Genomic DNA, 14,791 nt, shown 5'->3' on the forward strand with positions numbered 1-14,791 from the left:
TGTGTGGGGGGGTGCCTATGCCTTTCTGGATGAGGCTTGCTGGGGGCAGGACTTTGCATGGCATTCCAAAAGTCTCTGGAGTATCAAGTTCCAAAACAGCTTAGTGACTTAGTGATAAAGTCGCTGGTGGAAGGAGGCAGGTCTCAGGAAACAACCCCTGGAGGCTGTGTTAGTGCAATACAAATGTACCAGGAGAGGGTTAATAGGGTTAGGTTGGGGGCACGGGGGTGCATTTGGCCTGTCACAAGGCAGCTGGTGTTATTGTAAAGTCTGTGGATTAAGGATTAAGATTAAAGATTGGTAATAATGTGCCTGCACCCAAACATCTCCCACACAAGAAAAGTCAAGACCTTCTCTGTCTAGGGCCCAGAAGGGGGAATTAGGATAAGAGCGCATGAGGAGAGTCCTCACGGCGTCAAGGCACTGAACTGAATAACCACAAGGTGGAAGGGAATGAGAATCCAGGAGGACGTGGCTGGCTCCCACCCCACTCTCGTACTGACAGTGAGCTTATCCCCAGATCAAAGGCGGAAGCCCTTCCCTCCACATCTGACAGGTTTGGTGTCTCCCAGGCCTCTGGTCCTGCAGGGCTCCAAGCATCAGTGCCCTGCTAAGATCTGAGAAAAATGTCTCCCCATACGGCTTCCCCACAGCTCTAAACTGGCGTCCCAGCCTTGGAGAGGATCACCAGGGCAGTGAATCCGAGGCCAGGGGGTGGGGACAGGCCAGACTGGGGTGCTCAGTGTCAGGAAGCCCCTTCGGCTGGGTTGGGAGGTTGAGTTCAGGTGGTGATGGAGCTGGGCGAGGCTTCCGGAGAGGTGCATGTTGACTGGTCTGAGGCATCTCCAGCCACCTCGTTGGGGCAGCCTGGGGGGGCTGGAGGCACCCGGGTTCCCTCTCGCTCACGCTTCTTCTGCTTCATGCGTCGGTTCTGGAACCAGATCTTGACCTGCGTTTCATTGAGCTCCAGGGTGGCGGCGATCTCCACCCTCCGGGCCCGGCTCAGGTACTTGTTGAAATGGAACTCCTTTTCCAGCTCGGTCAGCTGCCGCGTGGTGAAGTTGGTGCGGAGGCCGCTGGGTGCGCCCAGGCTCAGCTCAGACACCTTGGCTAGGGCGGGGCGGGGAGAAAGGCCACGTCAGTTCTCTCGCCTCTTCCTCCTTCCCCTTCCCTCCTCCCGGGACAGCTCTGCTCCCCCATCCACCTTTCTATCCAGCTTCAGTTCTCTAAGTTCCCACGGATCATCAAGCACCCCCATGGCGATCTCCAGATCTGGAGCAACCTCCCCCTACTTCCGTTCCCCACCCCGACGCACAGCAGGTCCTGGGCCTGTGCTGGGCGCGCAGATCAGGAAGTGGGATGTGTATGGAAACTTACTCTTGGGGGTCACCAGGCACTTAGTGGGTGAGGAGACCTCACTTGAACTGAGAAGGGGCAGAATGCTCTTACCTGCCTCAGCCAGGGCGGCTGAAAGAGAACAACCCAGCCCAGGCCCCGGACACGTCAGTGCAGGGGCAGCAGAGCTGCCTTGAGCCCCGGAGGGGAGGTGGCCACATCTGAGCCCTACCTGTCTTGGGTGGGTTTCTTTTAACCTTCATCCAGTCGAAGGTCTGGGCCGTAGGGGTGCTGGGTTCTGACGGGCAGGACGATTCCTTGTCCTCGGAGAGGAGATCAGCGTAGGCCGGTGCAAAGCTCGCCGTCTGCTCGTTCCCGTAAGGGGGCTGCGGCGGAGGGTACGGCCCCGGGCCCGCTCCACCGGCTCCGTAGCCGTCGGACAAGCCCCCTAGCTGAGCCCCGTAGCTCGAGGGATGAAAATAGCCTCCGTCTGCTTCCGATTGACCCAGAGGATAGTACTGAGAAGAAGGCCCATAGCTGGGGCTGCAGGCCGCCGGGGCGTACCCCGAGGGCGCGGAGCTGGGGAAGGGTACCCCCAGCGCCGAAGGCGGCTGCGGGGTGGGGTAGTTCTGCTGGAGCGCGGGGCTGGGCAGCCCCCCGCCATAGCGGCCCTCGCCTGCGTAGCTGTCAACGGCCGGAGCCGAGCTACATTATACGAAGTTATACGAGCCATGCAGGCCGCCGGGGCGTACCCCGAGGGCGCGGAGCTGGGGAAGGGTACCCCCAGCGCCGAAGGCGGCTGCGGGGTGGGGTAGTTCTGCTGGAGCGCGGGGCTGGGCAGCCCCCCGCCATAGCGGCCCTCGCCTGCGTAGCTGTCAACGGCCGGAGCCGAGCTGTGGGGGAAGGAGGTTGGGGCGCTATGGGCGCCGTGGGCGCTGTAGGCGCTGGGTCCCCGGTTACAGAGTGGGTACTCTAAGAAGGAGTTCATCCTATTATAGTCCATGCGTCGAGGACGCAGGAGGGTCGGCCCGTTTGGGGGAGACACCCTCTTGCCCTACAACCTTTCGGCAGTATGTCACAACGCTGAGGCTCGCGTCCATGGCCTGGCCCAGCTCGCCTGGGCCAGCGCTTCCCTAGGAAGCGGGTAGGGAGTGGGGGTCGGGGGGCGCATGTGATCTCTCCCAGGCCAATGGGCTAAGCGGGCCAGAGTTTGGCAGCCCCAGCGCCCATCCATCACCCCCCAAGCATTAGCATGACAAAGACACTTCAATCACCCGCAGCCCATCCATCTGAGAACGACGTGGAAGCTCAAAAACATCTTTCTTCAAAGACTTTTGGAAAGAAGGGATGGGGGGAGAGTTGGAAGAATATTCAAGGCTTTCCTTCACTCCCAACCCCCAAGGCCTTCACTAGGCTCCTGGGTTATTAGATTTGGACAAATTTAACCCAGCTGCCTCTTACTCTTCCCACCCCTCAAAATAGCCTTTCCCCCCAAGGCTGTAGACCTGGAGATAGGAAATTTAGCCTCCTTACTTTGGCCAGAACTCCCATTCTGTGTTTCTTTCTCCCAATTTTTCTTGGAGTGATGGGTTAGGACAGCTGGGTGAGGTATGTTATCTTCAGCCAAATGGATGACTGTGGGGGTGGGGGTGTAAAAACACCTAAGAGTGTGAGGCTGGCTCTAAAATCTAGAGGAAGAATTCATTAAGAGACGAGTGGGGAAATGGCAGTTCGGGAAGCAAGACAGGACTACAGAAATGCAGAGACGAGGCTGAGAAACAGCCCATTCCTCTCTCCATCTCTCTGCATAAACGCTCTCTCCTCATTCACACATCCATTTCTCTCCCTCAGCCTCTCTTTATATTCTCTCTGTCTCAATCCATCTCTCTCCATATTTGTATTCGCTCCTTGCCTATCCATCAGCTCATCTCCCTGGATGTATTTATCCTCTCTCTAGCCATCCATAGCTATAGCTGGCTCACTCACTCAGACCTAAATAACTCCCTACATCTCTCCTGAGAGCCACAATGAGCAGAGCTAGGTGGTGTTTACAGCGGGTGAAGAGGAGGGGAATTTTTATTCTCTTTCTGAAGCGTTTAAAACTAGCGGAGCCCCTGTGTTCTTCTGGTTCTCTCCTACCCCTCTCTCCTTCACCACCCTGCACCTCCTTCCCCCAAAATAAAAAAAGTCCCAACCCTCAACTTGATAAATTCAATACCATTTAAGCCTTAGAGGTTACTCAAATTTTCAATGTATTTTCTAGAATAGATATAGGAAGTTTGCTTAGAGAATGGGAGAATAAGTGTGGAGGCCCCAAGGCTCTGAATTCTAAGGCTCAGGAGTGGAGTCTGTTGGGTTAGAGCTGGAAGGGAGGAGAGCAGGAAGTGCCCTTCTCACTGTCTCAGACCCCGGATGGGGCTAGAAGAGAAGCTTTTAGGTAGAGTCCACTGATTCTCTTCCTCCAGACTCCGAGGACAAGAGCTTGGTGCAATCCAACACCCACACTCATTTGTAACCTGTCAGGGTGTCTGCCCGGCCGGAGGCCTGGGGCCAGAGCTAGGGCAAGTCCAGGAGGGCAAGAGTTCAGGGAGGCATCTCTGTAAACAATTGAGCTCAGGAGAGGAAGGAGAAGCAGGTGGGACAGGTCCAGGGAGGGCCTTAAGACTTAGTTTTCCCTACCCCCAAAAAGGGCTAAGTGAGTACTTATCCCTCTGCAATGAACCTCAAAGTTGTCTCTCTCAGTCTTTGTGTCTCTCCATCTTTCTGCCTCCCCCTAGTTTTGCTTGTCCTTCTCTGTAGTCGCCTCTTCTGCTTTCTATTCTGTACCACCAGAATCACACTGCCTTTCTCTTCTCTAGTAACTGTGAGCTTTGCTTAACCCCAAAGTACAAAAGAGCTCAAAGCATTTCACAGAACCCCTGTCTCCTTTCTCTCCTTGCATGTACTCTGCTTTAGACCCTGCTTCAGATCCAGACAAGTTGCAGGGAGGGGGACCAGCTGGTAACTTCTTTAAGAGAGATGCAGTGGGGGAGGGGGAGGGAATGTCCACTTGCCAAGGGAATCAGAGCAGACAAAGGACAGGAGAACTTGGGGGGCACAGGGGGAGGTGGAGATGCAGCAGAGGGATTGAAGAGGAAAGAATTACTGGGGTGGGAGCGAGCATATTTCTTTCTATTTCACCATTTGGAGTGGAGGGGGGTTGTAGATGCTTCCCACATTTTCCTCTCATTTTAAGATGTCCTTCCTACAGAGGCTGGGAACTTTGGAGAAGACCTTTGTGTATAGGTAACTAGGTTTTGTCTTCTAACCCCACATCTAAGCTAGGCTATATCTGACCTGATTGTCCTGCTTCTGAGAAACTCAAGATTTTACTTTCCACCTTTTCCTCATCCAAGGGAGAACCTTCTCACCCCATTAAGGAAACAATTTGAGGTGTAAAGGAAGAAGCACATTCTAAATTAGTTTAATAAAATAGCACAAATCGGTCTGGGAGCCAGGGAAATGCATTTCCCCTATAACAGCTGAAGTTACCAATAGTCTATTATTAATGACAGGAAGAAAAGGCTGGGGTAAGTTATACTGCACCACAACTTATACTGCCAATTGCAGTGATTGCTTTGGCCTCAGTTCTCCAGCTTCACTATGCTCTCCTGATATGGATTGAACTGTATCCCCAAGTCTTATGTTTCAGAGGCACAATCCCCATTTTAACTGTTGAGAGTGGGAAATCCTATTATGATAATTGAAAGATGGATCATTGATGAGGTGATTAGATTCTTAGGACCATGTGCTAATAAATGGATTAATAATGGTGGTCATGGGTGTGGTTCTGAGGGCTTTAAAAGGAGAGCATGTGAGAGTCTCTCTTTCTGCTTCCACCATCTCACAATGTGATACCTCTGTGTCACCACCAGATATGTTCCCTAGACTTTAGACTTCCCAGCCTCTGAAACAGTAAGCAATAAATTTTGTTTTCTTATGAATCACCCAGTTCTGGGTATTTTGTTATAAGCAACAGAAATGGAATAATACATCTCCACTGAGTCTTACCATCTTCCCTTGTGTAGGAGGTACATTAAAACTTTCCAAAATTTCTTTCAGCTCTCCCAGCCCCAGCAGAAAGGACTGGGAGAACCAAGCACCTTGGTTCCCAAGTCTCCTCCTCCTTAAAAGAAGTTACACCAGTGGGAGTAACCTCTGGACTATATAATTTTCTGATTAACAAAATTAGATTCACCAGAGAGAGTCGTGGACCCAACACCAAAGTGAAATAAAGTTGATTTCCTAGTACATGTAATCTGCTTAGACAATGTAAGAGAACAGAGAGAATATAAGCATGATTAGAACTAAGATTAACTTTGAGGGTTGTTGGTTCTTATCACATGAGAAAGCAGGCAGGGGAACCATTCTAACCAGAAGAGGGATATAGTGGAAGTTTAAACCTCAGATTCTAGTCCTTTCTGTGGAGGAAGCCGCTTGGGCTGGGGTTAGCAGGGACAATCTAACAGTTCTTTCCTTAGACCTTAAATTTCTCTATCTTCTATCTCCAGTTCAAATCTTGGGAGGCCAAACCCAATATCAAAGATTGGAGCTTAAGAACTAAAAGAATATTCAGGGTTATAATTTTTTCACTATAAGAGATGACTCCTTGTTGCTGTTGGGGGAAGGATAGAATCTGAATTCAGTGTTGTTTCTTTTAAGCTAATTGAACCACCATGAATCTGGTTGAGAACCTTAGACTGTGGGCGGAGCATAGTGTAATGGGATGAGTACTGGGGTTGGGGCCAGAATACTTGGGTTCAAGTCCTTGCTAAGCCATTTCTTAGCATTATGACCCTGGACTGACTTTTTTGAGCCTCAGCCTTAGAGAATAAGAATGGGTTTAATAGTACTTACTTCACTGCATTGTTAGTAGGATTAAAGCAAACAAGAAAATATTAGTTTTAGAGAACTCTATAAATGTATGATATTAACATTACATGCACATTTGAGTCAGTTTCTGTTTTTAATATAACTAGCTTATTAAAATATGGAAATATGTGATAGGAGAATAGCATATGAGCTATATTTTCACGTAACATATCACCATATTTTATTTTATTTATTTTTATTTTTTATTTTTCTTTCTTTTTTAAAGATGACCAGTAAGGGGATCTTAACCCTCGACTTGGTGTTGTCAGCACCACGCTCAGCCAGTGAGCGAACCGGCCATCCCTATATGGGATCCGAACCCGTGGCCTTGGTGTTATCAGCACCGCACTCTACCGAGTGAGCCACAGGCCGGCCCATCACCATATTTTATATAATATGTGCTTTATCATATGCAAATTTCACTGAGAATTGAGAAGTTTGGCTGTATTTAGGCAAAGGATTTTCTTCTATGCTGAAGGGTTTTTTGAAACTAAAGCTTAACATTTTATATCTATAAGGAACCCAAATGATTAAAAATACAGCATAAAGACTTTAGGTTGGATATGAGAAAGAACTTCCTGGTTTTTCAAATATTTGGGGAAAGTTTTCTGGAGAAGATGTTGTTTCTCCTTCCTTAAGGGATTTAGCTTAGAAACTGTCCTTCCCAGAGGGAGAAGGGATTGAAACAGACTTCTGGGATCTAGACAGATCAACAGGATGTAAACTTTCATCTGGAGTGAATGATTGGAGGCATGATTGAACAATGATTGGGATCTTTCTAAAAGGAAAGGCTAGAGTAACATGAAGAATTGAAATAATTTTCTACTTAATTGGGTTTATCTAAGTGCAATAGTTTTGGCTAAAATATCCACTTTGAAACCTTTATCAAACACTGATCTGGCTGAAATTGGATCTGAATGACTGTCCAAGACTGATTTTTCTGCAGTGATTGAGAATTGAAGGTTTTAAGATGGTTGTTAGTTCCTTCAGGTACTAAATATCTGCCTCACCACTGATGCTGAGAGAGGGATGGGGGCTGGGGGCAGAAGAGGGGCAGGCAGAGCTAGGCTGGAGAGGTCAGTGGAGGAGCTGGGCTCTACCAGCCCCAGCAGGCAAAGGGGACGAAGTGGGGCTCTAGAGGCCACCTTCAAACTGAGGACACACCTTAGACACAGAGTGTATTTCAGGAATATGTGCAGTGGGGCCGATGAGTGCTCATCAGAGACTTGACTTGGGGGAGAGATGGATAGGAGAATTCAGCAGGGCTGTTTAGGGAGACTCAGAATTTGTGTCTGTTATGCTCTGATCCCCCAGCAACCAGATAAAACCTGCCTAAAGGGGACTTTTAAAGTCTAGTACATCATGTAAAAGAAGTTTTGTGGCTCTTATATTAATTGGCCAACTCTTTTTTTAGACAAGAGTAAACATAACCAACTGTTGGGGGAGGTGGCAGAGAATGAAAGCCAGAGGAAAACTTAGTTAGGACACTTTTTTTTTCAGATGGCCTGTATGGAGATCAGAACCCTTGACCTTGGTGTTCTAACCAACTGAGCTAACGTGCCAGCACTTTGGCTAGAATACTGCTTAATACTCATATTTATTGAATACCTAGCACCTGGCACACAGCTCTGCAACCAATTACATGCTTATTGGAAAGATTTCTCTCCCTACTCACTGAAATAATGATTGGGGCATGATTGTTGTGTAAAAATTCAAGTTAAAATTTGTTAAAATGGCTCCACCAGATACATGGGAGATGGTTTATTGTCAAACACTAATAGTCACTTAAGAGTACATGACACTGGCCATATAAATGCATAGTACATTGTTTGCAAAGACTTACAAATATACTTTTGGCACATATTAACACAGAGTACATTAGAGGTATTTAATTCTTCCATTTATTTCACAGATAGAGAAACTGAGGTCCAGAAAGGTGAAGGGACTTGCCCAGGCATGAGTTAACTTTTTTTTTTTTTTTAATGACTCAGGGTTATCAGGATTGTAAGCAATTCCTCAATCTAATGGTCCTTTGCTTTCACCATAATATTAATGGGCCATTCTTCTTAAAAGAATGATTCACCAAGAGCAGGGCAGACTGACCAGCAGCTTTCTGGGCTGCAGTAAAACCTTCCCACTCCAACCACAGCCAATTTATAACCAGTGTGTGCTGCAGTTCTGACCCAAGAGGAGCCTTGCCCCAATCAGGATGGGATAAGTGATCTCATCTGCCTGGTACTGCCCTCTAATCTGCCACCACTGGGGTTTGGGAGGGTCTGCTGCCCCACCTGGGAACACTCTTCTTACCTTTCCTTCTCTATAGACAACTGGGAGAACTCTGACTAAAGAGGATGACCCCCAGGGATGAAAGTAGCAAAAGGAGCTAATTTGGAACACAGACATCCTGAATCCCAATCCTTATTGAATCCTAAATTGCCAGGCATTCCCTTCAACTTGAACTTGGGTGGAAAGATTGAAGATGGGAGTTATTTCCTTCCAGAAATGCACCGCCTCTTTGTTCTGCTGGGGTGTCATCAGAGATGGTGTTTTGTGACTTTGGGAAAGGAAAGACAAAAAGGCTTGTGTGTTTCCTGTAAAAAGAGTTCCAACTCCTGTCCAATAATCAGCTAAGGGAAATGCCAAACCTCTTGATTCTCTGGATTAGGAACTTCTTATGCCCAGGATACCAAAGTACCTGAATCTAAACAGGTAGATTGAGCCTTTGGCTGGACACTCCTGGCTTTTCATTCACTTTGGCAGAGAGGTATCAGAGCTGATGCAGCCTCAGGCAGGAGCTGAGATTCCCTGCCCTTTCGGCCACTGGTTCAGCCTGGGAGTGTTGGAAGGAAGTGGCCTGGTAAACTGGGTCAAACATTCTTAAGCATGGAGGAAGACAGGAAGCAAGGTGGCACTGTAATTTAGCAGTACTACTCAAACTTTAATGTGCATATAAATCACTTGGGGAGCTGTTAAATTGCAAATTCTCATTCAGTAGGTCTGGAGTGGGGCCTAAGAGTCTGCATTTCTAACTAGCTCACAGATAGTGCTGATGCTGCTGGCCTATGGAGCAGCCAGGCTGGAGAGAACTGGAGCCTCAGAGGCCCCTGAGTATTGCAGACCATGATCCCAGGAAGGGAATTCTCTCCAGCAGAGCAGATCCTGCATTTTTTTTGGCATTGATGAAGGGTGCTCTACTTTTGACCAAAGAAAGCTGGAAGGTGGGCAATTAGTAAGATCCTTCTGGTATTCTTAATCTTCATAACAACCTGCTATAGCTGCAAGAGCATTTTTAATTAGACCAAATTATCTGGTTTGGTTGCCTGTAGAAATCAAAGCCCCAACTGAAATGTCTCTTTCATTTTGCTAGTGTAGAGATGGCTTGTGTGCTGTGATTTTTAAGATGTTAAACACTGCCTGTGGGCATATTTTATGGAGAAATAAACACACAGCCCAATGAGATGTATAGTGTGATTTTAATATATTGTATATTCACTTATTTATGAGGAAAATAAACACACAAACCAATAAGCTGTGTATTATTACTTTAATATATTGAATTTATTTCACACCTATATATTTTATGAGGGAAAATAAACTAATAAGGTACATGATATTATTATAATAGCACATCTAATTGTTCTATATTAATTTATTTATGAGAGAAATAAGTGCAATTTAACATGACATAAGATTATTTAATGCAAGAGACGAGTGCTATATTAAGACAGTTTGAGGGATTAAGTTCCAGCTGAAAAAAATGCGTGTAGTTCTCACACTGAGGGACCAGTTAAAAAAGCAATGGCCCTGTCTAGTCCTGTATGTCACAACCTATGCTGGCTCCTGGCTTATCATGACAGTTGCTGCCTCTCGGTGCCTGGCACTCCAGGTCCCCGTCTGTTGGTCTGGGGGAAAGTCTGAGAGGCCCAGGAAATAAACCGCTTTTAGAGAATGGCAGCATCTGCCAGGGAGGTAACCCCGCGGTGTCTGTTTCTAAGCGGGAGAAATATTAAATAAACCTAAGGAGGATGGATGGCTTTCCAGGGCCCTTTAAATCTCCACGTTCCCGAGAACGAACCAGGAGGCAGATGGGGGAGATCCATCCTGGCTTCCCGCTTACCAGCTTTACAAGGAGCCGGGCAGGGTGCGGTGGGGGATAGGACACGGTGTTGAGACGGAAAATGAAGTTGTTGGCAAAGACAGGTGGGTCTGCACGTGCGGAAGGCTCTGGCCGGGCTTCAGATCCCAGAGCCAGAGCGAAGGGTCTCAGGCGAGAGTCGGCGCGGCCGTCCCGGGGCGCCCCCCGCCCCCTCCCGTGCCCACCCCCACGCGGACTCTCCGTCCATCTCGCCTCCGTCGCTTCCTTAAGGCTCATTTTAAAAATAACAAACAGGCCAGGAAAAAACAAAAACAAACAAGCAAAAAAACCCACCCAAAGAATGCAGACTCCCGGGCTCCCTTCCCTGCCGCGCGTCTGGAAGCCGGGGCAGGGGAAGTGGAGGGCGGGCGCGGATCCCCGGGGCGCCCGCGCATCCCGGAGCGGCTGTCATGGCGGCCACCGTGTCTTCGCTCGTCCTCCCGGCCGCCCGGCCCCAGCGCCATTTTGAGCACCCTGCTCGCTCCCGCTCCCCTCGACCCCCTTCTCGGCACGTAGGCCGAGTGCCTCCCGACGCCGCCCGAGCCTTTCTGGCCTTGTCCCCCTGCTGCTCCTCCCATGTTCTCCCAACGCCAGGAGCCCCAGGGTGACTGCGGGCACCGAAGGACATCTGTGCCCGGCCGCGCCACCTTTCTCGGCCTGCCCCTTTTCTTGCCCACTTGGAGGCCAGTTATCTTCCCTGGGCACGGGGCCCTGCTTGCAGAGAAAACCCCTTAGGCGCCTGCAGCTCCAAGGAGGCCCGGCCCACGCCCCAGGCCCCGCGTCCCCAGGCTTCCTGAGCTCCGCCGAGAAAGCCCCCGCACTCGGCTTCGGGCACTGGAGCGAGAAGCCGGGGAAGCCCTAGGGCACTTCAGCTAAACCTCTGCGTCCCCGCCGCCACTCTGAAGTCTGTCCTCAGGCCTCCTCTCCTTGCACCCCTTTGCTCCACGCGCCCACATTTATTTCTACGAGGCCCAGGGAACACCCGCTCAGGGCCAAAGGCCGTCTGTTGGGGGAGCGGGGAGGCCACTGAGCTTGCAGCAATCCCCCGACTCTTCTGGGATCCCCGGGCAGAGAAACGGTCACCACTCGGGGCCACCTTTGTACCACCCGGACTTCGCCAGCCCAGGGGTCTTTGCCACCACATCGCTGCTAAACACGTCCAACCTCGCACCAGTCCTGGACGAGTGAAGACCGGCCTCGGGGACGCGGGAAAAGGGGCTGGGTCCCAACACAAACACTCGTTTTAGTATTATAAAGACATTTATTTAATCTATGAAAATAATGTACAATAAATACTTTCCCCTTTTCCTATTATTAAAGAATTTTAATAAATAGTCTACGGTCTAAAACTTAAAAAAAAAAAAAAAAAAGGAAATAGGTCCCTCTAGTTCTTTTTAAGAAAGCCCCCTAGAATTTAATTATTCCTGAGATTTCGTTGGAAAGAGTCTACCAAACGGAATTTTTCTGGGTGATTTTAAAAAGACGCCAAGTGTCCGATATTTTAGAGAAAAAAGAAAGGTAGTGGATTAAACACTAATTCATTAATATTTGAATTTTAGCAAAACACGTAAAGAATTCTATGCGACTGGGCGGTGGGGGAGGCTCGATTTTTCCCGCAGAAGACCAAGGAGGGCAGGGGTCGAAAGGGCCGGGAGGAGAAAGCGGGTTAGGGGAACTGCAGGTCGATGGCACAGAGCGTGCTGGTGAAGAAGTCCAGCTCTTCCTCGGAAAAGGGGACCGGGCTGTCGAGCGAGCTCTGTAGGCTGGGGGAGAGGCCTCCGGAGAGCTGAAGACAGGATTCGGCCGCGAAGAAGTTGAGGTCGGGCAGGAAAGGCGAACCCTGCGGCTCCGGGAAGGCGTCTTCTGACAATGGCTCAGGCTCCAGCCCGCCGGCCCCGCGCAGTGCGCAGCCAGAGCTCGGCGCGCCCGCCCCCTCCAAGCGAGAGGCCAACGGCCGTGCGCCCGGGACGCTCGGGAGCCCCGGCGCGACCTCGCGCAGGTGACAGCAGGCTTCCCGCGCCGCCCGCGAGGCGGAGGCGCCGCCTGGGCTGGGCGCGGGCTCCTCGGCGGGGTCGCCGGTGTCCTCCAAGGCGCCCGGACAGGAGGGCTCCCCGTCCGGCGGCTCTCGGTGCTGAGTCTGCCGCTTGTGCTTCATGCGCCGGTTCTGGAACCAGACTTTGACCTGCCTCTCGGTGAGGTCCAGCAAGGCCGCGATCTCGACGCGCCGCGGCCGGCACAGGTACTTGTTAAAATGGAATTCCTTCTCCAGCTCCAGCAGCTGCGTGTTGGTGTAAGCCGTGCGCAGCCTGCGCGCCCCGCCGCCGCCCTCCGGCAGTCCCCGACCATCTGTAGGGAAAGCAGACTTGGCGTCACAGCCGGCCGTGTCTTCAGCCCAGCCTCAGTCCGGCTGAGATAAAGACTACCCCATCGGCCAAAAACAGTATCAGCAGTCTCCCCTTCCTCCCCTCGCCCTCCGAGGGCGACCGGTTCTCAATGCTCTTCGGTTCTTTCCGCTCCCTCCCTCGCTGGCACAGCCGGCCCGGGTCAGCGCAGAGCTGTCAAAGCCGCCCACGGGCCACGCAGGGGGCGGGGAGCGGGTCCCTTTTGCGCCCAGAACCTCACAGCTCCCCTCCCAAGTCCTTTTAGTGGACCCCTCAATTCAAACCTTTCCAACTCCACCCGGGGAGAAGGTTCATAAAGATCGCTCTTCGCCCCTTTTCCTTCCTCAAATTCCTCTTCTCCTAGGGTTAGGGGATGGAGGATCGCATCGTTCTCTGCCCCCTGATTCAACCCCAGCAACAACACACTCATTCCCCTACACAGATACGGGCGAAAACCTCAATCTAAAAAGATCCTCCCCAGCCAGCTTCCAAAATCTGTTGTAGAAAAAAAAAAAAAAAAAAAATTGCTAGCAGCGGCCAGGCCTGAACCCCAGCGGGATATTCTGGTTCCCCATCCCGAGAATGGACGGGGCAAGGAATCCCAACAGGCTCGCCACCTTCTTACCTCCCCTATGGCTCTTTCTCCCCCTCTCGCTTAGCTGCCCCTCACCCCACCCCCACCGCGCTTACCGACCTGCAGGCGATCCGACCCCGGAGGCCGGGACGGAGGAGGCAGCCGGGGAAGGAGACGTGGCGGATTGGCTGGGTTTCTTGGCCGGCTTCTTCTCTTTCATCCAGGGGAACTCGGGGGCTGGGGGGGCGGCGGGGAGCGGCGGCAGCGGCTGCTGAGCAGGCCCATCTTCGGCTTGCTTTTGGCTCCCGGGTCTCTGAAGGGTGGAGGCGCCGAGCTGCAGGCTGGGGAAGGTTTGCTCGAAAGGAGGAGGAGGAGGAATTAATGTCGACTCCTTGATTGATGAAGTTTGAAATGTCTCCAAGACAGCGGGGAAGGAAGTCAGACACTCGGCGAGCGATGGCTGGCTGTTTATAAACCCAATCTCCCTCTCAAATTCAAAATTCATGGCTTTCAATGGTGGGGGAGGGGGCCTGCTGGGGGGGGCGTCAGGAGGGAGGATCGGAAGGGACCCCCCCTCCTGCCCCCCCCAGGTTTATGTGATGGAGCGATTTTGGGAGGGGATTTCGCTCTCTCTTTTTTTAAATTTTGGGCTTTTATAATTGTATATTGCTGATAAATACAAGCGTATGGGGACTCTCTCTATTAAACCCAGGACTCTGGCGAAATTGCAGGGAATTCGTGGTCACGGGACCGGCCTTGGCCAATCACTCGTCTGGGCCTGGTGGAAAACAGAGAGCATTATTTGCTTTAATTGATTCAAAAACTCCAGAGGACCACGACCTGGACACCATGAGCCCCCCATTCCTACACCCGTGCCTCGCATTCTTTCTCCCCAGTGCCTCCCTTTCTCCAGAAAACCTAGAGGAACCTCTTCCTCAATCCCTTCAGAGGATGGGAGGTTATGGGAGCCCGGGAAACAGAAAATCCAAGGGAGACAACTTCCTCTTTCCCAAATATATTTATTAGAGTAAATCAATGCTTTTCTTTACACGGCCACCAGCGTTCTCTTCCCCTCTCCCCGCCGAAGAAAAACGGGTGAGGATCTAAATGTGGGAGGAAGAGGAGGCTTCCACTCTGTGGGAAAGGTCAGTGTTAAGGTGCAAATAAGGAAAAGAGATTTACAATCATCAGCACCACTATCCCCATCCCACCCTTCAAAAGCAACAGCTAGATCTTGGAAAATGGCAGCACTCCCAGGCTGGCACAGAGGAGGGAGATAGGTGGTGAGGGGCACTTGGGGCCTGTGGCCTCCATAGCCACGTGGCCTGGGTTTCCTTCTCTGCCCAGTGTTTGCACTGCCCCTGCCCCTTATGTCCGCCTGCTTTCCTCACTTAAGGGCATCTATACTCTTCCGTGACACTCCTCCTCCAAGAGGCAGGGTCCAAGAAACATATG

General features: G+C 50.9%; 2 protein-coding genes across 2 annotated transcripts; both read right to left on the reverse strand.

Moving 5' to 3' along the window:
* Positions 1-781: 781 nt before the first annotated feature.
* Positions 782-2,338, reverse strand: HOXB1 (homeobox B1). Its single transcript, XM_008568876.1, has 3 exons — positions 2,200-2,338; positions 1,568-2,011; positions 782-1,110 (listed from the first exon to the last, which is right to left on the reverse strand). The coding sequence occupies exons 1-3, from the start codon at positions 2,336-2,338 to the stop codon at positions 782-784; spliced, it is 912 nt and encodes a 303-aa protein (XP_008567098.1).
* A 9,284-nt stretch (positions 2,339-11,622) lies between these two features.
* On the reverse strand, positions 11,623-13,956 carry HOXB2 (homeobox B2). Its single transcript, XM_008568878.1, has 2 exons — positions 13,457-13,956; positions 11,623-12,727 (listed from the first exon to the last, which is right to left on the reverse strand). The coding sequence occupies exons 1-2, from the start codon at positions 13,839-13,841 to the stop codon at positions 12,048-12,050; spliced, it is 1,065 nt and encodes a 354-aa protein (XP_008567100.1). The 5' UTR covers positions 13,842-13,956; the 3' UTR covers positions 11,623-12,047.
* Positions 13,957-14,791: the final 835 nt, after the last annotated feature.

This window comes from Galeopterus variegatus, unplaced genomic scaffold (genome assembly GCF_000696425.1).
Source record: "Galeopterus variegatus unplaced genomic scaffold, G_variegatus-3.0.2 Scaffold450, whole genome shotgun sequence".
NCBI lineage: Eukaryota > Metazoa > Chordata > Mammalia > Dermoptera > Cynocephalidae > Galeopterus > Galeopterus variegatus.